The sequence below is a fragment of the Neomonachus schauinslandi genome, chromosome 9 (genome assembly GCF_002201575.2).
Source record: "Neomonachus schauinslandi chromosome 9, ASM220157v2, whole genome shotgun sequence".
Lineage (NCBI taxonomy): Eukaryota > Metazoa > Chordata > Mammalia > Carnivora > Phocidae > Neomonachus > Neomonachus schauinslandi.
In genome coordinates, this window is record NC_058411.1 from 94788616 (window position 1) to 94816545 (window position 27930).

The following is a 27930-nucleotide window of genomic DNA, read 5'->3' on the forward strand; positions in this document are numbered from 1 at the left end:
CATTTCCCTTAAGACGATTATCTTTTCATATAAACTAGAATGAAAAGAAGCAAGAGGCTAAAATAGGATTTGCATATCCTTAGCTCATTTTTAAGGCAGAAATTAAACTATTTGCTCAAGTCAAACTGATCATATGAAATTTTCAGTTTGTAGTAGCTATTAACTTAAAATTGTATCTTTCAACTTAATTTATTCTAAATTCTCTGGCAATAAAGTACTTTTATAAATAGCACTTTTTTTTCCTTTACAAAAAGTACTTTAAGGATAGTAACATTCCAAGATGTTAAAATGATAAAAATGCTACCCAATCTATAAATGTTAAAAACTATTATAATAACATGGTGCTATGTAAACCGACCTGGGTCCATATGGAGGGGAAAGAGTGTGACCAAAGAAGTGTCTATATATATATCCATCCAACTTCTCAAACACTCCATCATTATCTACTTGATATTCCTTCATGTCTTTAAGATAATCTTTAACATCATTAACAAAGTCAGTGAAGAGCTTCTGATCATGTATAAAGACACCATTTAGGAAAAACTTATTGACGAATTGATCAAGTTCTTTCCAATGATGAAAACTATCCAGTTGTTCTAATAAATACCTTTCAATTAACTGTCTAAATTCATCTATCCTTACAGGATTCAACACTTTCATATTAAAAAGGTTAATGGATTCCTGTTGAGCACATTCAAATACACCAGAACAAGACTTTCTGAAAGAATCATAATTTTCACTACAGTCATGCTCGGCACTGCATTTCTGTGAATTTGTATTTTTTCTAAATTCTTCAAAGTGAATTGGCTTTTCTTTCCTTCCCTCTCTTTGCAGAGTAGGGCCTTTATTCTGGTTTTGTGTACGTGCCTTATACTGTGGGTGTAAATATTCACTAAAGACTGTTGTTGGTTTTTTAGCTGCTGCTTCTTTTGTGGCACTAAATCTTTTATTGCCCTTTTCATCAAAGATATTCTTGGTGGTATCTTTGAAATGCCTGAAAGTGGATTTAACTGAATCTGAAAATTTTTTCAGATTTTCTTTCACAGCTTCTTTAGCCTGTTTAATTTTTTCTTTATGATGCCTCACAAATTCCTTGGTAGAATTCTTCATGGCATCAAATGTTTCCTTAACTGAACCCAAAAATGTTTCCTTTGATTTATTTTTAGCCCTGTGGTTTCCTCTGCTCCCTTTCTTTTTTCCATCGGTTTCTTGTTTTGTATTTTGATCTTTTGCCTCAATATACAGTCTTTCCCACAAATCAGAACGCTGTTGTTCAAAGTTTAGCTTCTGCTCCAGCTCAGTGAGTCTTTCCCGTAAGACTTCTATTTCCTTTTTTTCAGTCAATACATTGGGAGAGTCTGGGTTGCCATATGACTCACTAGAGCTTAACTGCTGGAGTTCCACCTTTAAAGCCATGGTTACTAGTCGTTCTCTCTCCAGTTCCCTCCTTAGCATCTTTGCTTCTGCCAAAAGAGTCTCCCTCTGATTAAGGAAGCTGTGTGTCTTCAGCTTTTCTTCTTCCAGATGCTGCTTAAGTTTCTGATTTTCTGTGACTAATTCAGTACCTGTCCCTTTATCTTCCAATATCCTAATCTGTTCTCTTAGTTTCCTTAACTCTTCCTGTAATAAAGATAAGGCTTTTTCTTCCTTCTCCAGAGATATCCTTAAATACTGATTTTCTGTATCAAGGTTCTTTTTCTGAGTTTCAAAGGACATCTTCTCTTCTTCAGTAAGGGCCCAACATCTTGCAAGGTTTTCCTTCAAAGACTAAATTTTTTGAAGAGAAGAAGAATGTCAAATGCTTCATTTAAAAGCTCAATTCAAATCTTTAAGACATAATCCTATGTAACCCATACTCATAAATTTTTAGTATCTATTTCTGCAGAGACTATCCTTTATGTAGTGTATATATATATACATATATATATATATTTGTAGAGTATATATATATGTATTTCAATACATAAAAATCAGAAAATACAAGGTTCATATGCAAGAAAATGCACAGCACACAGCTACATCAAAATAATAACAAGCACGCTGGAAGGATTTAAAAACTGGAAAAAATGAGCTAGAGCCTGGTTTATCCCTAGTAAGATTTCTAAAATAGAGCTAGGGGTACTTCTGATTAGTGTTTATTAGTGATTACTGATTATTTTCCATAATCATATGAAAGCCTTAATGGTTTCTAGGCCCACTTACAAGTCAGGAGAAAAGGAGACCGGTCTATCTTCTGACTACAGAACTCCAATCTCTCCTGAGAAGTCTCCTAAAGAGAATTTAGGCAGGACTAAAGGCTTCTCTGACCCTTGGGTGAAGGACATGATCTTTTATAAAAAGGAAAATTATAGCTAGAGATGACCTGAGGATTCAAAAAATTCTATTTATATTCTCGGCACTCTTTGAAAGGAAAACATTTCAGTAATCTTAGTCCTATCTGAAAGATCTTCACCCTGTGCCAATTAACATCCCAAAGTAAGTTCAGGTAAGTCCTACAAGTTCTGTCAGCACTTCTTAGAGGACTGAATCTTGGTAACATTTATAACTAATTTCTCCGATTTCAAATAATCTTCTGAAAAGAATATCACCAGATTAGCAATGTAACTCTGAAGTAAGCACCCTTGAAAGAGACTTTTTAAAGATTTTATTTATTTATTTGATACAGAGAGAGACATAGCAAGAGAGGGAACACAAGCAGGGGGAGTGGGAGAGGGAGAAGCAGGCCTCCTGCTGAGCAGGGAGCCCAATGCGAGGCTCGATCCCGGGACCCTGGGATCATGACCTGAGTCTAAGGCAGACGCTTAACGACTGAGCCACCAAGGCGCCTCGAGAAGTTAACTTTTTTGAACCTCTTTCCCATCTATGAAATGAAGCTAATACTTGCTTAATTCACAGGGCTATGGTAAGCAATAAGAGAAATACTATATGTGAGGTACTCGCAATGACTCAGACACAGTAAGTAATCAACAATTACAGTATTATTGTTACTACTGACTCACTAATCTGCTTTGTACTTGTATCTGAATAGTCCTATAATTTTATTGGCTAACAATTCTTTTTCATAAAGTTTGTTAGTAGTACATACCTTATAATCTATAAAAGATTCTTGTTCCTGTTGACACTGGGAAAGATAATCCTTCATATCATTCAATTCATCTTCATGTATCTTTCTGACTAACTGTTGACGCTTCTGAATCTGAATTGTGCCTGAAAAATGAAAATTTTTATTAGGGATATATATACACACACACACATATATATATATGAGAAATGTTATGGTGACCAATATTTTAAAACATATAATAAAACACTTAATCTGTATATGTTTAACTGATTAATCTGGATAGGATCATTTTAAGGCCAGCATTTCAGTTCTATAAAAACTCTGATTATATAAACAAAAGATTAAGTAAAATCTCATGGTGTCATTCATCAAATGGTGGTGGATGGACGTTAATATAGATCAGCCCAAGTAGGTTAATATATATATATTTTTTTATTTAGCATACACCAAGGGACATTTAAGTAGTTCACTATCCTTTTGACTAAAACAAGCCAACCTACGTTACTCTTAAAAAAATTAAAAAAGCCTATATTTTTAATCTTACTATATCGAGGGCACTCAAGTTTGTTGTTTTTGAGAGATTGTTGCGGTACATAAAGTGTTGTCTTCAACAGGGAAAGAAACAAACCATGGAATCTATTGACAGGATGTAAGTCAATAAGGAAAAATAAGAATGTCTCTTTTTTCTCACTCTATTTGCCTAGTAAATGATGTAACACAGCCCATAAAGTACAACAAGGAAAAAACTGGCTGTGATTACTCACTATTCTCACAGCCAAATCGTTTAAGGGTTCTGCATTAGTTAGGTCTGTCCTAGAGTACCATCATCACCCCCATCCCTGCGGTGATAAATCTTAAACCAACTATAGGATTCCCTATATTTTCACCCTAAAAACTAAAATGTTAATTTGCCAAGACATGCTGTTCACATGCTGCTACATGCTTCATGCATGAGAGAGAGAAAAAAAAAAAAACCACACACACACTGAATCAAAAATAAAGCAAAAGGCATTTGGCAACCTTGACCTTAACATCTACCAAGTGGCATACTATTATTATTAAGATGTCACAGGATTTTGTAATGAAAGGATGTAATGATAGCTTACTATTTCTTCCCCTACTGCTAAAAAAAATTAACTTTCAATTTCTTCAATAATCTTGAAAAACACTAAAGAAAACTTTTGCCAAATTACAAACAACTGTTACCAGCTATGATACTCTTCTGTTAAGGTTCACTTCCTCTCTTTCAATTTTCCAATTTATAAAAGCATGGCAAATTTGTCTCAATATTACTCAAAAGAATCTCAGATTTTTTTAAATGTTGAAAACTCATTTTCAGTTCCCAGAATAACAGAAAACCTCTTTTTTTCAAACTGCTGACAGGATGAATTCCTTTACCCCTTGGAAAATAACCTAAAAGTATGTGTTGAGATCTGAATTTGCAGTACTATCACATAACATATATTGGCTATGTGGCCTTTATCTAATAACTATTGGGGCTTTTTTCCCTACATCTTTAGCTGCCTAACTACAAAGTGTTACCACCCAAGGTACAATCTTTGGCCTTCTTGTCATGTCTACAGATCCGCCTATCTTAATCATAAAAACCCAGTTTTTGTTACCACTGCTCTAAGATTTCTCTTCTGAGTCCAATCTTACCAGAGCTTCCGGCCAATACATCCACCTGCCTGTTTGGGCACAATTTTGGGGGAGGCTTCATGAAAAAAATCGAACCTTAACACCTGCCCTAAACCATTCTAGAATAAAGTTGGATAAAAACAAACCAAACTGTGCTCACCATCTATTTATCATCTAGCAAAACTTTCCTAGAAACACCCCCAATTCCAAAAATAAAGCAGCTAGCACACTTCTTGGAATTTAAAAAGTAAACCACCAATATCAGTAAGTATCCTGGCTCAAAGTTATGTTTTCCATTATTACTTCAGTGTCCCTTATTTCACTAACCTTCTCTCCATCCCCATCTTCACTATAATTGTAAACGTCTGATCACCAAATAGTAGGATTACATACCCTCTTAACTGTCTTAATTTTTCCCATACCATATGCCTCCTTGCTCTTTTCCTCTAAAATTACCGTGAGGTTACTCTATAAATCAAACTCTTACCCAGATTCCAAGATGTTTTACAACATAACACCAGCCCACGCACTCGAACGTTTTACTCCACTATTTCTAATTTATCTAGTTGCTGTAGTCCAGTTTTCTCCTTGCTCCCAAACCCAGCAAAGTTTACTTTCAGGTTGTCAGGTTCTCCATTGCTGGAATGCTCCACTTTCCTTCTGCCTAGCATAAGCATAAGACCAGACCCTGCTCAAATCCTACCACCTCCAGGATGACTCAGTAAGTATAGTTTTTGACCTATGATTCTTTTCTGTGCTACATAACTCAGGACTGTAGATACATTCTGTTACAGTGTCTGAAGAGCAGGGTAGCCTATCAATACTTAAAGTAACTCCATGAGAAAACTGAATCAACTGAACTCCACTGTTGATTTAGAATATGGATAGCCTACAATGTAAAGAAAGCATCAGGAAGACAGGTGCTTCATACATGAAGATTTTTTTAACTTTTGTACCTGAAGCAGTACCAAATACCTGTAGTAATCTGTTTTACTACCCTCAATCCTAATTTTCCCCTCCTTCTGGGATAGATCTAATTCTCCAAATTTATAAAGAGCTGAGGTTGGCGAATGTTCTGAGTAATTCACTTAAATAGTATGTTTTTGTTAAATAATTAGTAAGCAAACGATTGATTATGGAGTATGCAGTGACTAACTTCATGGTGCATGAGAAATTCAAACTGGCTCTGAAATCAATTCAAAGGAGCTCTTAAAGTGTTGAGATCAGTGCCAGAATTAAGACAAAAACATGATGTCCTTTAAACAGTGCCCTTGAAAAACTAACAGTTTTTATATGTTCACTGAGCCAATCTCATCACCATGCAAAACTATTACATATTACCCAGGCTTTTCATATTCTGAAAAGATAATTTTAAAAAGTATAGGAAAATGTTTTATTAGATATTATCATTAAAGTAAATTTTACAAGTAACCAAAATCTTAAATAGAGCAGCAATTTCTCAATTTTGAGAGCACTCCTCTCTACATTGTTCTATAAAATACTTAAAGGTCATGCAATTGATGGGGTTTTAATGCAATCTGGATCAACATTAAATCACTGTCCAATTTTTTTAATAAGAAAAAAAGATTAAGATAAGACCTTCTCCTTTGTTACTTCCATGTTTACCTGTGGGGAAAAAGATCACTCTCAAAAATACATTCATACATTTGTTCCAGCTAGATAATAAACAAAAGTAAGCATATTACTTCAAGTCAAATCTCATTACAATAAACTTCAAGGGAGGATACAAATTATAGTATCTCAGCATTAAAGTCAAGCAGGCATCCACCAGGAGTCTAAAAGCTCATTTTTATCAATATAAAGTTAAATAAGAAGAAACACATTTTACTGACTCTGACTTTAAACAAGTATTGAATGTCTTGTTTATTCTAACATTACACTATGTATGCTTTTAATGTATCTTTTCCACATATTAACAAAGCGTACATGTAACTCTTCAATTTTTGCATAAGGAAGACATTGTTGAAAGGGGGAACTAGCAAAACAGGAATATTCCAAAAGTTAAATTGTGGATCCTATCAGCAAAAACCTAGAAGTACTTCATGTACGGCAAATTGAAATTTGTAAAGTTGACAAGATCTAAAACGTTTAAGTGTTTTTTCAAAATTCTAATACAGAGTGTGTGAATGAGTGTGAAATGTTCAGTTCTCAAACAGTCTAATCTTTGTACAAACAGACATGTTAAATAAGACTCATCAGTTAGGCTCCCCAGTGAAAAAATACACCACATGGAATTCCTTCCTCTTTTCATCTAAGACACTTTTAAAAGGCTTTGCATTAAAGATAATATACATAAATACTAGTAAGGATAATAACAAGCAAAGTTTAGGGGCACCTGGGTGGCTCAGTCATTAAGCGTCTGCCTTCAGCTCAGGTCATGATCTTGGGGTCCTGGCATGGGGCTCCCTGCTCAGCGGGGAGCCTGCTTCTCCCTCTCCCTCTGCCCCTCCCTGCTGCTTGTGCGCTCTCACTCTGCTCTCTCTCTCTCTCAAATAAACAAAATCTTTAAAAAAATAAAAAAATAAACAAACATGCATGCTAAAAATCCCTACATTTCTTAAATACCACCTAACCTAAGGGAAAACAGCTTTGTGAGATAGGTAGCACTATCCCCATTTTCCAAATGAGAAACCTGAGGCTCAAATAGATTGCAAGCTTTCCACGGACATATATTTAATGATGACACTAAAAAGAGATCCCAGAATTCCTCTCTTAGCCAAGTGCCCATACACACCATTTGTTTACATGTAACAAATTTTCAAACACTTACCATAGAAATGTCCAAATCCCATGCTGATTGCAATCACCAAAGCAAGTATAACACACTTATTGAGACCACTGCTGAACTGGCGTTTACACAACTCCTTAGAGGGTTCAGTTTCTTGTTCGGGGAGTAGCCGTTCCTCAGATTCTGAACTAGAGACAGTCTTCTTCCTAGCGCGGCGGCGTCTAAAAGCAGGACTAGGCTGATGACTGGTTTCATCACTACTTGATTCATCGTCGCTAGGCTGGGATGAAAATACTATTTTAAAAAGAAAAATGTAAATATTAAAAATTTTAGAATAGCTTTTCCAATAAATATGATTTAGAATAATCAATGCCATCCCTACATGCCCTTTTACATAAGACAGCCAAAAACAAAAACAAAACAACACAAATAAAAACTCAAGTTTTCAAGTTTATCAACATAAAGCCAAAACATAAAAGATTTCAATTGTGATACATAAGAATCTATTAATCATATTCTGTGCCTTTGAGGGTCTAGCTGGTTTTATTTTTTAAACTTCTCTTATAGTTTACACTGTTAGAACAATCATTCTCATAGCCTATTAAATTTCTTTGCTATTACAGCCATAAACAGATACTGTTTCTGGAAAGAAAAAAAAACTCTCTTCATTCAATTTCAAATAGACATCATTTAAGCTCAGCTGTTTAAGGAACACAGGGAGGTATACGAAAAGTTCCTGTGACTTACAAAGTACAGTAACTACCAAAAGTTTTCTTGGGTGTATCTGGACCCTAGTTTTATTTCCATCCTTTGAGTCCACAATCAACATTCACAGCACTATAGTTTAACACAGGTTTCCAGAAGTCAGATGAGCCCTTCCCTTCGACTGCCACTCTTACTAGAAGGTTATGAATTTTACCCTCTAGTAAATATGTCAGCATGAGGAAGTGACACAACAGCTATCTCCGATAGTAAGGACTAGTCTGGTGCTGCTCCTTTATGAAAAGAACAGTAAACAACAACAACAAAATCCGTAAGAAATCTTAAGTCCTGGTAATATATCCACTAACAAAATCACCTTCAGTTTTCTTCAAATGTAGAACTTGTTAACACTGTTCCATCAATCAATAAACTACATGTTGACACCGAAAGTTAGATGGCTCAGTAATAATTTCCACAGGCCAGTTAGAAGGACAAAAAAAAAAAAGCAAGCACCAACAGTAAAATGTGAACCTCAATTTGAAACAAAGAGCTCCCAATAACAAACATACATGCTTCAGAAAAGCAAAACAGTTCTTCAGACGACAGGCTATCCATGCCACAGGAAAGCTGGTGACTTGGGTCAGCCAGTACTTTTTAAAGATGGGCCACAGAGGATTCAGTTAACTTTCACACCGACAACAACACACACAAAGACAAAAAGAACTACTGAATGAAGGAATATTCCTAATATTTAGTGATACAGATGCCACTGAAAGATCTTTTGGTCATGACCCTTATGCCCATCATGTTTATCTGGTTATTCTTGATCACTAGTTTTTCCCAGATGCCGTCGCCTCAGCTGTGAGGTTATATTTCTTGGACAAAGAGAAAGAAAGGAAGACTTAAACAAAGCATTACATAATACAAAGGCATTCAAGATCATGGCTGGAGTATTTAAGATGGGTAAATGTAAAAACAAACCATTTGTCAAAACTCCTTAAATAAATTTAATTCTACGTTAGCATACTGCCTTCATTATGATTCTAAGTAAACAAGCCAGCCTAATCCATATTAATAAATTCATATCCTTATCTAATGCTTCCGTCTTTTTTAACCCATACATCCAATAGCTAAAATATTTTGAGTTCTAAATTTCTTTCAAAGCTTAATTTGGCCCATAGTCCAAGATGCAGGCAAGGCAAAGGCATGCAATAAGCTTAGCCGGCTTTATTACAAGATCAATTTGAACACCAGTTTAGAGTATCACAGATGACAACAGTTATCTTTAAAGCACTAAGTAAATAGTAAATGTGACTCGGCACACTCAGCTCTAGAAAAGCTGATCGGATTTAGTCACACCACCTTGGAAAGCGAGTTGGCTAGGAACATGGGGTTTCAGCTGATCATCCCATCCCCTTATGCATTCAGGAATCTTCCACAGCTTCTCCCACCACCTTTCTTTTGTGAATAAACAGGAAAAAAAGATGTATAAAGCTTTATTATAAAGATTAAAAAGGAAAAAGAGAATTGAAAATACTTATTTTAATTATCACTGAACATTGTTATTTGTGTTCCATCAAAATTGAACAATCACGCCTTTTAAAAAAAAACACATATGCAATACAAACTTTTCCACAACTGCCAACTTTGCTTTCTTGGGGGAGAGTCCAGTACGGGGGCAGTGGATAGCTTCCTTAAATGAACAAAGAGTATATTGCCACAAGAATCTAATTTAGAAGAAGAAAAAACTTGAAATCCTACAGAGACAGAGAAGAAAGGAAAGGAAAAATCAAAAACCCAGGCAATGGATAGTAGGGGATTAACAAACCAAAAAAACAGGTGAGAGAGAATGAAGACTCTTGACAATTGATTTATATATTTTCAATTTTTTAAAATTATTTTATGTAACACTTTCTTTACTGAAATAATTCATTTCTTCAGGACAGATAGCAATGGATAAAGATACTCCTAGTAATATTTCCCTTAACTGAAACTGTAAAATCCCCAAGAAGTCCAAGTTCAGAAAGGAGATAAAAACCAGAATAATGAGCTCTGAAGTGTCCAAGTCCCTGAAAAAATTAAGTTTGTAGGATCAATTTCTTAAATGTCTGCTTGGACCCTTCTGCAATACTCCTGCTTCAATGTGACTACTTTTTCTGGCCCATGAATATTCTCAAATTAAACCAGCATCTATAGTCTTCCAAAAAAATAAAGGAAAGAAGGAAAGAAAGACTACTTGAATACAGCGTGAATCCTGGATTTAAACAAATAAAATAAAATCTGATAAACAAAAAAGATTCTAAGTCAATTCATTAGTCCTCATAATAAATATACTATGTAAACCATTCTGGCAAAGTCTGACCACTAAGAATGCCAGATGAGTATTTAAATATTTGAATAAAGTGTTTTTAAGCTCCTGTTTATAGGAAATCTGATATACTAATTGAAAATAACTTGCCATTAAATGAGATAGCTAAAAATCTCTACTTGACATTTTATTAGCATGAAGTGGAATAACAGAAATTCCACTGTCTGATTCTAGCAAATGTAAATATTAAAGAATGGTAAACTCTAAGAAAATGACCTGAAATAAACACGTCCTTATTTTTGCATCAAATTAGGAACTTTTGGAATCACGAGCAGTGTTCCAACTTGTCTTTCTCCCAATTCATCCCTGAGTTACAAGGGTTGGTTAAAAACTGTGAGTTAATGATAGCTTTGATTCTTTTATTTCCCAGTAACTTTGTGTCTAAATATTTATGTCCACCTTGAAAGATGTTATATACATCCCTCAAGCTGAGTCAAAGAAATATAGAAAGGAATTAGCTCAGGAACTCACATTTTAACCTCCAAATCACTGTCTGAACAGTAGGCATTAAGTGCATTAATAACATGACTTAAAACAGACACACTTTCATAACTCAATCTAAAATGAAAGATACAAACGTCAGGGGCTTTGGGATACTGACGTACTGCCAGCTCTTTGAACTCTGTTTAGCACATAAGTAGCATTCAATAAATGTTTGTTAAATGATTAATAGTTGAAAGGATCTTTTTTTTTTTTTTAAGATTTTTATTTATTTGCACGAGAGAGAATGAGAGACAGAGAGCATGAGAGGGAGGAGGGTCAGAGGGAGAAGCAGACTCCCGGCTGAGCAGGGAGCCCGATGAGGGACTCGATCCCGGGACTGAAGGCAGTCGCTCAACCAACTGAGCCACCCAGGTGCCCCAACAGTTGAAAGGATCTAACAGACTTCAATAAGAAGCTTCTTTCACAATTTCTAGAATATAAAATTTGTACCATTTTAAGTAGAAATCTTAACTTTCTCCTGCTTTTAGTTATAATGGCTCAATCTTCCACCCTTAAATATCTAAAATATATCAAATGCATTTCAGAGTGTTTCAGGTAATAACAAAGCTCCTTGAAGATACTTTTTCATCGTTTACTTAATACAAGATGGTATTTATTGTTATAGCAATTCTGCTCTAGGACCTACAATCTAAGAAAACACTAGATAGAACAGTAGATTTTACAAAAAATCTCAAATATATTAAAAACTTGGCCATTTTATAAAATGTGGTCATAGGAGACCTTGAGTCTCTATCAGTGTATTCTTTACACAGCTCTTACCAGTTTCTGGCTGACAGAATGTATATTGGCTGCTGGAAGAAGAGCCCATGTTAAAGTCTTCTGGACTCTGTGCTTCTTCAACAATTAGAGCTTCTGGATTTCCAATTTCTTCTAACTTAGGTGGCTCAAGGGTAACAATATCAGAATCATCACTGACAGTTCCAAAATAGACATTGTCTTCAGATGACTTTTCTTCTCTCTGAGGAATAATTTTAAAGACAGTAAATTTAACAATTATTTAAGAGCCTTGTATTTTCTATGTAGCTCAAAGTATACAACAGTACTTAAGTAGTATGGTAATATCGGCTTAAAATAAAAGATAGAGGAGTCCTGCCCAAAAGACAAAGATTACAACAGCAGGCTCATCTTTTAGTTTGAAAACACCATCAAACCCCTTGGCGATTCTCTCAGAATTAGATCAAACTAATCCTTGTAGGCATTAGATCAATGTGCCTAATCATTGTAGGCTGCAAAAGCTGACAAACTCACCTTTAAAAACCAAGGACAACAGAAAAAGAGAGGATTCATTTCTCACTAATTCCACGGGTTTATTTGAGCCTAACTCTGTAGTCAGGAAGCCCATAAGACTGATTATAAATTTCTCTGGTTATGTAAGTAATAAACTTCGATAGCTATGCCATGTAAAAATCATCTAATCTAGTTTTATCCAGAAGTCAAGTAAAACATCAAAAAACAAGATTTACTTTGTTCTCAAATTTAAAAACGAATCTTCCTTTTTAGATAAACCCTAATAATTTCTCATATAATTCAAGAATGCAATCTATTTCCCCAAAAAAATTTTATTAGAGAGTAAATGAATAGAAATTACTTTTGTAATTACTTTGGTAAATTAAAAGACATCTCACTTAAGAGTTTGTAAGACAGACACTAACTCTAATCATAAAAGTGACCAATCTGTGGAATCAAAATTTTTAATAAAAGTTGTTTATAATTCAAAGAGAAAAAAAATGCACAACTAGAAATGGAAGCTTTAATTATTCCTTAGTATTCACTAAGGAATATTCCTTATCGTATATCCACAGAGTACAACACAAGTTTACCTCAAGTGCTGACTTCGTTTCCTCCAAAGCTGGATAAGCAGTTTCTCCCATTAACACTGTGTCATTCTGGCTACTCTCTGATATAAAGCAAAGATCAAGTCAATCAATTACACTCAACTGAGTTTTTGTAGTCCACACAGATTATAATCTGAGTACATAAAATCTAGTCCTAATTTTTTAAAGTGGATTTAATTAAATGTCACATACACTACCACTGCTAAAAAGTTCTCTGGTAATTGATTTATATATAGTATTTTCAACATAATCCAAAATGTCTTTTTTTTAAATTATTTTATATAACACTTTCTTTACTGAAATAATTCATTCCTTCAGTAGAGATAGCAATAGATAAAAATACTCCTAGGAAAATATTTCTCTTAACTGAAACTGCAAACCGTTGCTAAAAAGATCTCCATATTTCAAATATAATTATTTGAAATTGTCAGAGGATAATTTCAGATACTGAATTCATTTACTATCTACTAAAAAAATATATATAAATCTCTAAGTAAACATAATCTCTACTTTACAATACGAAAGTCCTGAATCCAGGGTGTCTGTAAAAACCTGTTAATATGGAAAACCAATTTTCAGACATCTGATGGTACATTTCCTGAATTTCTAAAAGTAGCACTATTCTAATGACTAGTAACACAAGAATCAAAACTATAGCTTCAAATTATGAATTCTTTGCAATAAAAAGGACTATATAAAACAAGGATTCAAAAGAACACAGAAAAACAAGAAAATATCACTATAGCAGATATATTTTATAAGAAACTCCTCAAAGAAAAAAATGTACAAAAAAACTAGAGGTCATAAAATTATATTTTTAATGAAAAAGGCTATAAAATTAATTGAAATTAAAAATATTAAAACAATATGATAAACATAAATTTTATGCATAGCAAAGAGCACACACCAAATGCTAATAGCAATTACTGCCAGGTAAAAAGAACTAAAGGTGACTTAAAATTTTTTTTGCTCATCATTTTTTTCTGTCATGAGTGTGTATTTTTCTCATATAATTTAGCCCCTCCAAAAAAACAGAAGAAAAAACAAGAAAAACTACCCATTTGTATGTGTTACAAAGCCCCTAACAGCATATTAATCTGAAATTAAGACGCTTTAACAAAGATGGACTTGGGTCCAAGGACTCCCAAGGAAGTGTGGAAGTAATTTTACATATGTGAGTATGTGCATTTCTTGGGAGAAACCATCCACAGCTTTCAGATTCTCAAGGAGATCTCTGACCGATCAAAGATGAGAATCACTGTTCAAACGAGAATAATCAATACATAGGCTGAAAACAAGATTAACAGGTATAATCTATCGTATTTCTAGCCATGACACATCCACTTTATTCTCCTGAGGAAATGTTCTGTTTACATTTCAATGTGGTTTTTAAAAAAGTTTAAGAGGTAATTTAAAAATGAAGAGTACAGCAGTTAAATGCCTTTTACCACCTCTAACCAAAAGTAATTTGAAGCGTGACGATAACTAGAGAATCTGAGTTTAGTAAATCCCTTATGATTAATTATTTTGTACATCACTAGCCTTAATCAAGATTAGTAATAGCTAGTTACTGGTTACACTTATGGTATGAAAGAGTTATACGGAGGCCCAAATATATACTACAGCTGCAAATAAGCAAACCCCTGGGGGGCAGGTTGGTAACACTACCTAATCCACACTAATATTCTAGTCATTCAGTGACCTGATCATTTAGATTAGCGAGAAAGGCTGCCCACCTAGAAAAAAGGCAAGATTCATACTGTCGTTCACATATCCTATTATTAAAAAAAAATCAGACTCTTTTTAGTATCTTACCTCCCTGCTCTGACTGCAATACTTGTTGCTCCTCTTGCTCTAAAGATGTACATTCTGGAGCGAGCTCACAGCTGTCTCTGGCTGTACCATGTTCAGAATTCACCATCTCTATATCAGACCCCTACAGAAAAAGCAGTAATCAGTTATATATCTATCAGCTGCTCAAAGCTGGATATGACTACGTGTAGATACTTCCACCAGTCAAAAGTCCTAGATGCTGCCATTCTCCAAAGGGAACAGTGTCTAATCTGACTACCTTTTATTCAATTTAGTCAATAAAGGCCTATGGCAGTGAAATGGCAGAATGGAATTGCAGGCTTGGATTCTAAGAGAAGTAAGCCAAAAGTCAAATGCTCTACTCTATTTTATAAGCCCAAGCAATAAATTTGATGCCAGAAGGTAAGTTTTTAAACTAAACTTTAGCTATTTCTATTATTTTACTTCTACTCAACATTTATGAAGGTACTATGCAAGGCACTGCACTATGTGTTATGAGGTACAAAAAATTCAGATCCAAAATTCAAATTTACAGCCTATTCAGAGAAATTTCCACATGCGAATAACTATTTACTATGACAATGTAGAAATAAAAAAGTCTAAGGGCAAGGATTAAAATGAACCTATAGGATTAATGGAGTAAACTTTCCCTATAAAACTTTATAGAGTATTCTTTATTCTTTATTCTTCCAAGGTTGTCCTTCCTACTTTGATGTCAGACTGTCTTCTGTGTAATAAAACAGTGGATCTTACAGTTTTTTCTCCTCATATCTTCATTAGCAAAATAAAGTTAGCCACTAAGCTCCTTCTGCTTGTCCCCATGCCCCTCTCTCAATGTTTTCTGTAGTTTACTGATCCATGTAATCGAAAGGTCTAAGTTCTCCTAATGAATATAACTCAAAACAGCAAAAATTAAAAGAATTCATCAAAGGAGTAGGTTTTCAGTTGAATCCTAAAGAGAACTCTGAATGTTAAGACTCTGGGGTTGCCTAAAGTGGCAGGAAAATCAAAGAAATAGGCAAGGTTAGGGCTGAATTGGGGACTACAGAGGAGGCCAATGCTGGCCTAAAACAGAATGGTGGCAACGAGAAAGGAAAAGGGAACACATATAAGAGACATTAGCAGTAGAACCTGAAAACTAGATATGGAAGGAAGAGGGATAAAAACACAAATATGATCTACTCTGTGACAAGATATCTCTAATACCAAATACTCTAATGACATACTTGGCTAAGTGCCAGAGAGGTTTCCTGTCTTGCTTCACGGTGCAGAATCACAAGTAAGACTCCCACAGCTTCTTGCTCCTATACTGTTAATTATCCTTGAAGGAGAGGTTATTGCTATGGGAGTTGAGCTATGCTTTGTAGAAAACAGGTTAAAAATAGAAAAATCACTTACTAAAAAAAGAAAAAAGAAACCACCCCAATCTCAATTGGTACAGCTGCTATTAAATTTTCAAATTTTATTACAGAAAAAAAATCGCTTTTTAGCTAATGTTGATTTTAAGAAGACATGAGTCACCAACTGTCTAAATCTTAAATTATCAAAGTAATTCTAAAAAATTACCACTTAAAATTTGTATTAATCAAGGAAAACAAGTCAAGGCTTAAGAGATCCTAAAAACAAATAGGAAAACTATAGATAAATCCACTGAAACTTTAAATAGATATAGATGATTTTTAACTTATTACTTCTACTCATCAGTATTTTTATGATTTTTCTACAATGAACATATATTACCAGTGTGGAAAATAAATTAATGCTTATTATATACTAGTCATGTAACATCATACTTCTTTAATAAAACTCTTTTGAAATCCTTCTAGCCAGAGTCCTTTTTCAATCAAGTTCTGTCAGTAACATAAGGTAGCATAACATATCCAAAGTAGAATACATGTTCCCCATGTTCCTTTCTGGTCTGTTTAAATGCAGGCTCTGATATTTTCTAGTTACATAATCTTGGCCAAATTACTTAACTTCTCTAAGCTCTAGTTTTCTCAACTACGAAATGAGAATGAAAACAATCTATACCACAGAGGTTGTTTAAAATTCTATGAGAATGTAGGTAAAAGTGCAGGGCCTAAACAAAAATAAACCCTCAATAAATAATTTGCCTAATGTCTCAGAGCCAAGAAAAGCAACGTACAATAATGCAGAAGACACTGTCTCATGAAGAGTTTTCAGCAGTAAAGTTTAATGTGGGTGGGAAATGTCCAAGCTATAGACAGTGGAACCTCAGGCTTCAATGTAGAAAAATACTGGCCTTCAAAAAACCCAGGTGATACACTGTAGTATTACAAATGTCCTTATAGAAAGTATTAAATAGGGGCTCCTGGGTGGCTCAGTCGTTAAGCATCTGCCTTCGGCTCAGGTCATGATCCCAGGGTCCTGGGATCGAGCCCTACATCGGGCTCCCTGCTCGGCGGGAAGCCTGCTTCTCCCTCTCCCACTCCCCCTGCTTGTGTTCCCTCTCTCGCTGTGATTCTCTCTGTCAAATAAATAAATAAAATCTTAAAAAAAAAAAGTATTAAATAGCATACCTCATGATTGATGACAGTCCAGCCACAAGATGAATCACTGTCACTGGAATTTTCAGACATTTTTCAGGTCTACAAATACAAAAACATGTTGTCATGTTGGGTACATTTTTAAAAAATTCTACAGGAAGCACTATATGTGCCCAAGTATGAAACATAGCTTACTGCCTACCTTCCAGGTAGAAACTGAGACAACCCACCCATAGATTTACCATGTAGGACATATAACTGCATACCTGTACGAACAAACACAACCAAACTTTTAAGACATCCTCCTGAGCTAGAATAGTACAGACAGTCATACTGTAGGAATAAAGAACCTGAGTCTGAAAGAAAATGTAGGATATGGCCAAGCAGAACTGAAGGGAAAGGAGAAGCCAATTTGACTGTGTGGATAAATCAAGGATTGAGAGACCAAATAGGGGAATGGAAGAGCTCCTGGGCCAAGCAAAATGAAGTCTATTGTGTTGGCAACATGAAGCAATTGAGATTTTTCAAGCAGGGAAGAAACATGATCACAGTTTTTATGAAAATAACGGTGTCAGCAATAAATACTTCACCTGAATTAAAATAGGGGGAAGAAGACCAGAGATGGTTAGAAACTTGTGGTCATTGACAATAACCTAAACTTAAGTCCTAAACCAGCACATATACTACTGGTCACTCTACCTGGTTTGTTTTCCCCTTTGTATCTGAAACTCCTATTTAAACTTCAAAACCAAGCTAATTAAATGGTATCTTACTGGCTTTGTTCTATACATTTAAGTCCTATAAATGCTTCTATTATTGTACATACACTGAGAACACATAAATCCAACTTGATGGTTGGTGTTCTAACAGAAAGTTCTACTGCAGACAATATGGAACCAGTGTTCAAATTAGAACAAGGCAAAAAATATTGGTCTAAATCTTCCATTAGTGATTCCAGAAAAATTAACGTTTTAAAAGGAGAAGGTGCTGGGGCACCTGGGTGGCTGTCGGTTAAACATCAGACTCTTGATTTTGGCTCCAGTCACGATCTCAGGGTCATGAGATCGAGCCCCACGTTGGGCTCCATGCTGGGCATGGAGCCTGCTTAAGATTCTTTCTCTCCTTCTGCCCCTACTCCCCCCTTAAAAATAATAATTAAAATGAGAAGATGCTTGGTCACTAACGATATAAAAATTAGCATGTTTTCAAACAAATTATTCAAAATCTAAAAAAAGATATAAAGATGATTGTATGACATTTACTGTCATGCTAGAGCATTTTCCAATAAGGTCACCTGAAGTCACTCAATTACTTGATTTAGTACTTATAACTGATTAGGGCCCATGCAGTTTATAACTATAAATTTAAAAGTAAACTATTACAGTGCAATGTCTTCTTTCCAGTAGATTACCCCAAAGGCTTTAGTCTGCATATCCTGTAGGGAGGGTATTAACCAGTTTTTATGCCTCAGTAATTTTATTTCAGCATTCCTTATTAAGTTAACTATATAACTCCCAATTCCTCATTGAACCAGTTTTTATGAGTTTAAAAAAACCTTTTGATATGTTACTATTTGTACTTCAAGTCTTTTATAACATACTGAAAATTATGGGTTAACATAAGAGACTACACAAAGACTGAGTAGGAGGAAAGGAGAATGGTCAAAAAAGGCTTTATAAATGAGGTTGCAATGTTTAAGACATGCAAGAGAGCATTTTTTTTTACCTGAATTAGTTGCCAAACTTTAAAAAGAGAGAACACAAAAAGTACTGTTTCCCCATTTAAAAAAAAAAAAACAAGACCAAGTGGGATTTATCCCCAGGATGCAAGGGTGGTTCAACATTCGCAAATCAATCAATGTGATAGAACACATTAATAAGAGGAGGGAGAAGAACCATATGGTTCTCTCAATTGATGCAGAAAAAGCATTTGACAAAATACAGCATCCTTTCCTGATCAAAACTCTTCAGAGTATAGGGATAGAGGGAACATTCCTCAAGTTCACAAAATCCATCTATGAAAAACCCACAGCGAATATCATCCTCAATGGGGAAAAGCTGAAAGCCTTTCCCTTAAGATCAGGAACACGTCAAGGATGCCAACTCTCGCCACTATTGTTCAACATAGTACTAGAAGTCCTAGCAACAGCAATCAGACAACAAAAAGAAATAAAAGGTATTCAAATTGGCAAAGAAGAAGTCAAACTCTCTTTTCGCAGACGACATGATACTCTATGCGGAAAACCCAAGACTCCACCCCCAAATTACTAGAACTCACACAGCAATTCAGTAATGTGGCAGGATACAAAATCAATGCACAGAAATCAGTTGCTTTCTTATACACTAACAACACAACTGTAGAAAGAGAAATTAGAGAAACGATTCCATTTACAATAGCACCAAAAACCGTAAGATACCTCGGAACAAACCTAACCAAAGAGGTAAAGGATCTATACTCTAGAAACTACAAAACACTCATGAAAGAAATTGAAGAAGACACAAAAAGATGGAAAAATATTCCATGCTCATGGATCGGAAGAATAAACATTGTTAAAATGTCTATGCTACCCAGAGCAATCTATACCTTCAATGCCATCCCGATCAAAATTCCAATGACATTTTTCAAAGTGCTGGAACAAACAATCCTAAAATTTGTATGGAATCAGAAAAGACCCCGAATCGCCAAGGAGATGTTGAAAAAGAAAAACAAAGCTGGGGGCATCACGTTGCCCGATTTCAAGCTATATTACAAAGCTGTGATCACCGAGACAGCATGGTACTGGCACAAAAACAGACATATAGACCAATGGAACAGAATACAGAACCCAGATATGGACCCTCAACTCTATGGTCAAATAATCTTTGACAAAGCAGGAAAAAACATGCAATGGAAAAAAGACACTCTCTTCAACAAATGGTGCTGGGAAAATTGGACAGCCACAGGCAGAAGAATGAAACTCGACCATTCTCTAACACCATTCACAAAGATAAACTCAAAGTGGATGAAAGACCTCAACGTGAGACAGGAATCCATCAAAATCCTAGAGGAGAACATAGGCAGTAACCTCTTTGACATCGCCCACAGCAACTTCTTTCAAGATACATCTCCAAAAGCTAGTGAAACAAAAGCAAAAATGAACTTTTGGGACTTCATCGAGATAAAAAGCTTCTGCACAGCAAAGGAAACAGACAACAAAACAAAGAGGCAACCCACAGAATGGGAGAAGATATTTGCAAATGACACTACAGATAAAGGGCTGGTATCCAAGATCTATAAAGAACTTCTCAAACTCAACACCCAAAAAACAAATAATCAAGTCAAAAAGTGGGCAGAAGATATGAAAAGACACTTTTCTGAAGAAGACATACAAATGGCTAACAGACACATGAAAAAATGTTCATCATCATTAGCCATCAGGGAAATCCAAATCAAAACCACACTGAGATACCACCTTACACCAGTTAGAATGGCAAAAATGGACAGGGAAAGAAACAATAAATGTTGGAGAGGTTGTGGAGAAAGGGGAACCCTCTTACACTGTTGGTAGAAATGCAAGGTGGTACAGCCACTTTGGAAAACAGTGTGGAGGTTCCTCAAAAATTTAAAAATTGAGCTACCCTATGACCCAGCAATTGCACTACTGGGTATTTACCCCAAAGACACAGATGTAGTGAAAAGAAGGGCCATATGCACCCCAATGTTCATAGCAGCAATGTCCACAATAGCCAAACTGTGGAAAGAGCCGAGATGCCCTTCAACAGATGAATGGATAAAGAAGATGTGGTCCATATATACAATGGAATATTACTCAGCCATCAGAAAGGATGAATACCCAACTTTTACCTCAACATGGATGGGACTGGAGGAGATTATGCTAAGTGAAATAAGTCAAGCAGAGAAAGTCAATTATCATATGGTTTCACTTATTTGTGGAACATTAGGAATAGCATGGAGGACGTTAGGAGAAGGAAGGGAAAAATGGGGGTGGGGGAATTAGAGGGAGAGATGAACCATGAAAGACTATGGACTCTGAGAAACAAACAGGGTTTTAGAGGGGAGGGGGGAGGGTGGATTGGTTAGCCCGGTGATGGGTATTAAGGAGGGCACGTACAGCATGGAGCACTAGGTGTTATACAAAAACAATGGGTCGTGGATCACCACATCAAAAACCAATGATGTATTGTATGGTGACTAACATAACATAATAAAATTAAAAAAAAAAAAATGATCCCTCTCCCTCTCCTGTTCCCTCTCCTGTGCTCTCTTGCTCTCTCTGTCAAATAAGTAAAATAAAATCTTAAAAAAAAAAAAAAAAAGGCACTGGAAGGATTCCCCAAAAGAACAGAAAAAGCATTACAGAGCAAAAACAAAGGGAGAAAAAATTAAATATGAAAGTTCTAAGCAAGGCAATTAATCTAGTATGAGTAGAATATTAAAAGAAAATCAGATATGAATCTTTAAAAGTGCATATATTAAGATGAGGAAGCAATTAAAGAGCCCTAGACATGAGGGATACAAGCCACCAGCACAATACTCCCCAGAGAAGCTGAGCACCTACGTTTAACCAGGACTGATGAGTGGGAGGGAACAAAGGCGAAGGGAAGGGGTGAAAAGATTGTAGAAGACATGAAAGATTGTTTTTTAAAGGACTGAATAACCAAATATAGAGGAGGAGGAGAGTGTTGGTAGGATAACTCCCAGGTTTCTGGTTTAAGTGACTGGGTAGTTGGAAAAACCATTCTATATGGAACAATAAGTAGGATAAAGAAAACTGGCTGAAGTCTAAAAGCATACTTTTTCATCATGTGAAAGATTCTAACCTCCTCTATAAGCTCACATTCTCACTGCTGCTCCATCTCACCAGAGACTTACCAGTGCTTTATTTTATTAATAACCTTCCAAAATTTGTGGGTTACCAAACCCAATCAGAGATATTTAATGTATATATCTCCTACCCTTCTCTTGGTAATTTCCATTAAACAGTTCTTTTAAACAGTTCCTAGCATTTGTTTTGTAACAAAGTAATCTAATAGCTCAGGTGATGAAATTAACAAAGACAACATTTCAAAATAAAGTTATATACATTGTTAAATTGGAACAACTTTAGCATATTTGAGTTTTTCAAATCAAGGAGCCCACTTAAATTAGGCCCCAGTTTAATTCTTTGTTTACTCAACTTGAAGGAAGAACAAGTTTCACATCTACCCCAAATGAGAAAAAGACTACCAGCCACAACACCAGAGAAACAGTTTGAATAAGTAAAATTCACAGCCTTACTAAAGAATCCTTTTAAGTCAGCAATTCTCAAAAAGTTGGGTGCACTGCAATTAAAGCAAAATTTTTAAAAAGTAGATTTCTGAGCCCCACCCTAGACACACTGACTCTAAAAGCTGCCATTGTATCTCAACCTCCCCACTTGACAGTGATCTTCCTAAAATGATAATTTTATATATTACTCCTTTAAAATGTTAAGATTTTCATACTGTCTTTTGGATAATGCCCAAAGGCACTGTATATCTAATGCTTTGTCTCTAGCATCTTATCTTCTCTCCATCCATTCCCTCTTCCCTCACGATTTTGATTATTTTGACCAAAGGTAAATGCACAAAACCTTCCCATTTTAAGAGCTTTACTAATAATTTAGAAATATGCAGAGTTTATGGGAAGTTACAAAGGCATAAAGAACAAAGTTATAAAGCTGAGGGTACTTAATAAAGATTACAAACTTGAAGCATTTTTCTAGACTCAGGCTTCCTTCATTCCCGAGTAGTTTCTTTAATCAGTCATATATATCCAATTGCTTAGGTTTCTTGAGCATTCAAATACAACCTCTACAAAACTAAAATCACTTCCTGCTGTTCTTCCTGTTTTTGGTATCTAAGAGAACAGCATTAGCCAAAACCAATCTGGCTATAAGGAAAAGCCAAAATGCTAGATATAGGATAACTAAAACTTCACTTTGACCCAAAAATCCAGGCAAGTCTAACTCCTTATCCATTCCCACTTCCACTGCCTAACCCAACTTCATTTCCCACTTCAATTACAGTGACAGCTGTATCCTAATGGATCTCCACCTGTCATCAATTCCCTTCCAGTCACTTCTTCAGAAGTCTGCCCACACTAAGTTTATCCTAAAACATAAATCTGATCATTTAAACTACTGAATCACACTGCCTTCAGATAAAATCAAAGTCTTAAGAGATTTCAGAACAGGAGACATTATTTAAATTGACTCTCACTTCATAAGAAATCCTAAGGAACGTTTCTTCACAACCCGTAAGATTTTATATGTAGAACTCTATGGAAGAGAATGGTAATACATGATAATCCATGTAGTCTCATCTCATTTATGAAGCTACTTACAGCAGCTGTCCAATTCCACATTGGTATAATCACATTCTTCAGCAGACAGGAGGCCTAAGGTAAATACCATTTTAAATTCATTCTTTTATCCATCTGTTCAACATTTATTGAATTCTTTGCACTTGCTAGGTATTGAAAATACTATATATCAATATATAAAACAGATAGGAGTCTTGCCTCCTGGGGCTTAAATTCTATTCGTAGTAGACTATGTTGAAATTTATCTAAGCCCTGTGCTCAAGGAAAGCAAGGAACATTGAAAAATCTCCCAGTCCTGTTTTGTCTTCTGACCAATGACCAACTGCAAAGGACCAACCTGCTCTCACAAAATCCCAGTTAAAAGTCACTTCCATCCTCTTCATGATTCCCTTGTTTACTTGTCCCTATAAAACCCCTTGGTTTTCTCCCTGAGATGTTTCTCATTAATGAATTTTCTCCATATTGCAATACCCTGAATTAAAATCATCTCAATTGTATTGCGCATTTCATCTTCCACACTGGAGTCATTCAATAAACAACATAAACAGCTAGAATACACAATGTATTTGACGGTTTATTTCCGACTATGGAGAAAACAGGAGGAATACAGAAAATGCTGGGTTGGAGAGGATTCATTTTTTAAAACATAGTCAGAAAAAGCTTCATTAACAAAGTATATTTGAGGGGCGCCTGGGTGGCTCAGTCTGCCTTAGGCTCCGGTCATGATCCCAGGATCCTGGGATAGACGCCCACATCCAGCTCCCTGCTCAGCGGCAAGCCTGCTTCTCCCTCTCCCCTCACCCCTCTCTGCCTGCCTGCCACTCTCCCTGCCTGTGTGTGCACGCTTTCACTCTCTCTCTCTAATAAATAAAATCTAAAAACAAAACAAAACAAGAAAGTATATTTGAGCAACTATTTGAATAGGTAAGGAAATCATTATGCAGTTAACTGGGGGAAGAGCATTTCTGACCAAACAGCAGGTACATAGTTGGAATGAAGCCAGCCTGCATCTCTGAGTAACAGCAATGAGGCCCGCGTGATAAAGAGTGGCCTAGCAAGAAAGTAGGAAGAGATGAAGACAGAGAGCTAATAGGCAGGGGACAGACCATGTAGGGCCTTACAGATCCTAACACTTTTTAGCTTTTTACTCTGACTGAAACTAAAAGTCACGAGAATTATGAGGAAAGAAACAGATCATTCTGGTAGCCTTACTGAGACAGCACTGTGGGGGACAGCAAAGGCAGAAGCAGGTAGGTCATTGGCAAAGCTACAATAATCCAGCTGAGAGATAATAGTGGTGTGGACCAGGGTGGTAGCTGTGAAGACAGTCAGAAGTGGACAGATAACACATGTATTCTGAAGGTACGGCTAGCTAATAGCACTTCCCAAAATATTGAATGTAAGGTGTGAAAGATGACTCCTGGACTAAACAAATACAAAAAATGAAACTGCCACTGAGACAGGAAGGCTTCAAAAGCAGTAGGTTATGAAAAGAAAACTGGTGGAACTGTTTTGGGGCATTAAATTTGAGACAGCGACTTTATCACATCCAAGTGGGAACATCAAGCAGGAAGCTGGAAACTGAATTTAGGGGAGATATGGGCTAAAGATGTAACTGTAAAATAATTTAGGTGGCAGTTGTCAAAAGTAATAACACAGCAACAGTATTAATTTTATCTCATAAAGTACAACTGGAGTGTTACCTGATATGATGGTGCCCCTCATCCCTCCTGAGTAGCTACATTTTACTATGGAAAAGGATACAGTTTCCTATCACCGTATCTTCTAGAATTAGATATGATGGAGAAGAATGGGGGCATTATTCTCCCACACATCTATAATTCCAATGTAAACCAACCAATGGGCTGTCAGCAAAGGTCCCAAAACTGCCGCTGTACTATAAATGTGATCAAGAGGAGTCAGTCTAGCTAGCTTTCAAGAACCTTTTTCTAAATGTTTTTCAAAGGCTCCCGAACTTTCACCTCCCCCTAAAGGGTATCAAAATGCCTGGTTTAAACCAGATTTCATCTTAAGAAAGGAAGAGAATCCAAGATCCCAACTAATAAAAACTTTTAAAATGTCCTTTATACTCTATTTTTTGTCCAATAACAACCCTACGGAAATAGTTTAAATGAGACTACCTTAACCTGGAACATAAAACATTCATTCAGTCAGTCGGCACTTATTGATAGCTATGCTATGTGCCATGCATGAATTATTATTCCAAGTGCTGTATCCAGCACAGCAGGGCGGCAGAACACCAGGACCTCCCCTGAAGAGTTCATATTCTAGCGCCACAAACAGCAGAATATGTAGTAAGCCAGTTGGTGGCAAGTACTGTGGAGAAAAATAAAGCATGAAAGAGGAAAACTGAATGCAGGGAATGGGGCGGGGGGGTGTGTGGATCAGATTTTAAATAAGGTTAGGGAAGGTCTCCTACCAAAATAGGAAGGCACCTATTTCTCCATAACCTTAACAGGGTAACAGCCCTCTTTAATTTCTGATCACCTTCTGAGCAAAAATGATCTCCTTATTTTAATCTGCATTTCCCAGATAACTTAGCGGGATTATAGGTCTTTCCCAATGTTTATTGGCTATCCTTATTTCTTTTTCTATAAATTATCTAATGTTCCTAGGTTACACTTTCTTATTGGATTATCTTTATTGATTTGTAGTTCTTTATAAACTGGCTCATGAAATAACTTACTGTTACACTTATCACAAATATTTACTTCTAAAATGCTTCAATTTTTTAAAAATACCTTCTAACACAAGTATGTTTTTAAATTTTATGCAAAGGCAGAGGATGGAGAACAGGGTGTCCTTTAAAACACCTGTATTTTACATCTTGCTTTAGAAAGTCTTTCCAAAGATTACAAAATTATTCTCATATATTTTCTACTAATACTTTTTCAATTTTGGCTTTTACATTTAGCTATTTAAATTTATGTATCCAGATTTTTTCCCTTTTGGTGTTAGAAATTATGCTGATTATTGAAATTCCATACTTTCTATGATTTGAAATGCCATTTTTTATTATATAAAGTTCTATATAATTTATTCATCAGTTTCTGTAGTCTCCATTCTGTATTCTTTGTACCAATACAATGCTAAGTTAATTATTACGGTACTTATCACTAGTATCATTTTTCAACTCTTTCCTTGGTCCCTTCATAAACATAAACATAAACATAAACAACCACTCTAAACACTTATATGCAAGCAAAGATGAAACTGATTGCAGGTTACATACAATACTTACTCCAAGTACTAGAATTTTTTTTTCTTCCCATTTAAAAGTCTCCCCCTGACCTTGACAATAATTATTCTCTACAAAGTCAAAGTCCAGGGAGATATTCAGAAGCTTTCACTACCTGCTCTAACCTAGCAATCACTTAGGTCTCTCTGAACTCTTACCTGGTCAAAATAATCTACTTACTCTCTGTCTCCTAAATACAGAATGGACAGCCCTACCTCCATGTCTTCATTTACTCAAGTTACACTTCCTGGAACGCTTTCCTCCTTCCTTTCTTCTAATCTCTATATTTAAAGCTCAGCCCTCCTCCACGAAAGTTTTCCTAGATCACAGTTTCTGACACAATGGTCTCTCCTTCCCCTGAATTTACAGCATTTACTTCTTACTTCTTAGCATAACTTGCCTAATGGTACTCTTCTCCTTGAGTAACTTTGCTTATTAGTATTATGTTCAAGGCTTTGATAAAGGTCTCCAATTTTAGCCCCACCCCTGAATTTGCCTCTGTTAAACTTAGCATAGTTGTATTTTTTTAATGCTGCCTATTTTCAAAAGGGATTTAGAGCCACTAAAATCACTAACCACCACAATGAAGACATCGAGAAAGAAAAGCTTAAGAAATCCACTATCATCTAACAATTTCACCCACTCTTCAGTTTCCCAGTAAAGTCTCCAGCAGCAAGGAAAGAAAATTTGATGACGCCTAATGCCACATCACCCAGCGGTCTTACCCAGTTACTGTACTCCTCAGCTCTAAAAAGACCTCTTACAAAAGCCTAGCAGAATCTATTTAAAAAAAAAAAGATGAAAGTCTCCAGCTGGAGCTGGCTTCTGTATCACATATTTATCTTACTTTCAGCAGTCAGATGATGATACTCTTGCATCTATCAGGAGACCAGCTTTTCTGATGTAATACTGAAGATGCTCTCTGTTTAGTATTAAAAACAGTAAAGTCTAGTTTAGATTTTTGCAAATGCATTTTACTCTCTAACAGTTTAGCAGAGACAGCCCCCATAAAAGTGCTACACCTTGGGCACCTGGGTGGCTCAGACGGTTAAGCGTCTGCCTTCGGCTCGGGTCATGATCCCAGGGTCCTGGGATCGAGTCCCACATCGGGCTCCCTGCTCAGCGGGGAGCCTGCTTCTCCCTCTGCCTC

The 27930-nt window shown here is 35.8% G+C and overlaps 1 protein-coding gene across 2 annotated transcripts in view; it reads right to left on the reverse strand.

Annotated features, from left to right (window-relative positions):
- The window catches only part of CCPG1 (cell cycle progression 1), a 39210-nt gene that overhangs the window by 2720 nt on the left and 8560 nt on the right, over positions 1-27930 (reverse strand). The window contains exons 2-8 of one of the 2 annotated variants that reach the window (XM_021694019.1): positions 17213-17281; positions 14676-14796; positions 12846-12922; positions 11785-11983; positions 7494-7745; positions 3086-3207; positions 359-1767 (exon numbers count right to left, since the gene is read on the reverse strand). In XM_021694019.1, coding sequence (XP_021549694.1) covers positions 359-1767; positions 3086-3207; positions 7494-7745; positions 11785-11983; positions 12846-12922; positions 14676-14796; positions 17213-17272 — 2240 coding nt within the window. In that variant the 5' untranslated portion in view covers positions 17273-17281. The remainder of the gene's footprint in view (positions 1-358; positions 1768-3085; positions 3208-7493; positions 7746-11784; positions 11984-12845; positions 12923-14675; positions 14797-17212; positions 17282-27930) is intronic. The other variant, XM_021694020.1, reaches the window with a different exon arrangement.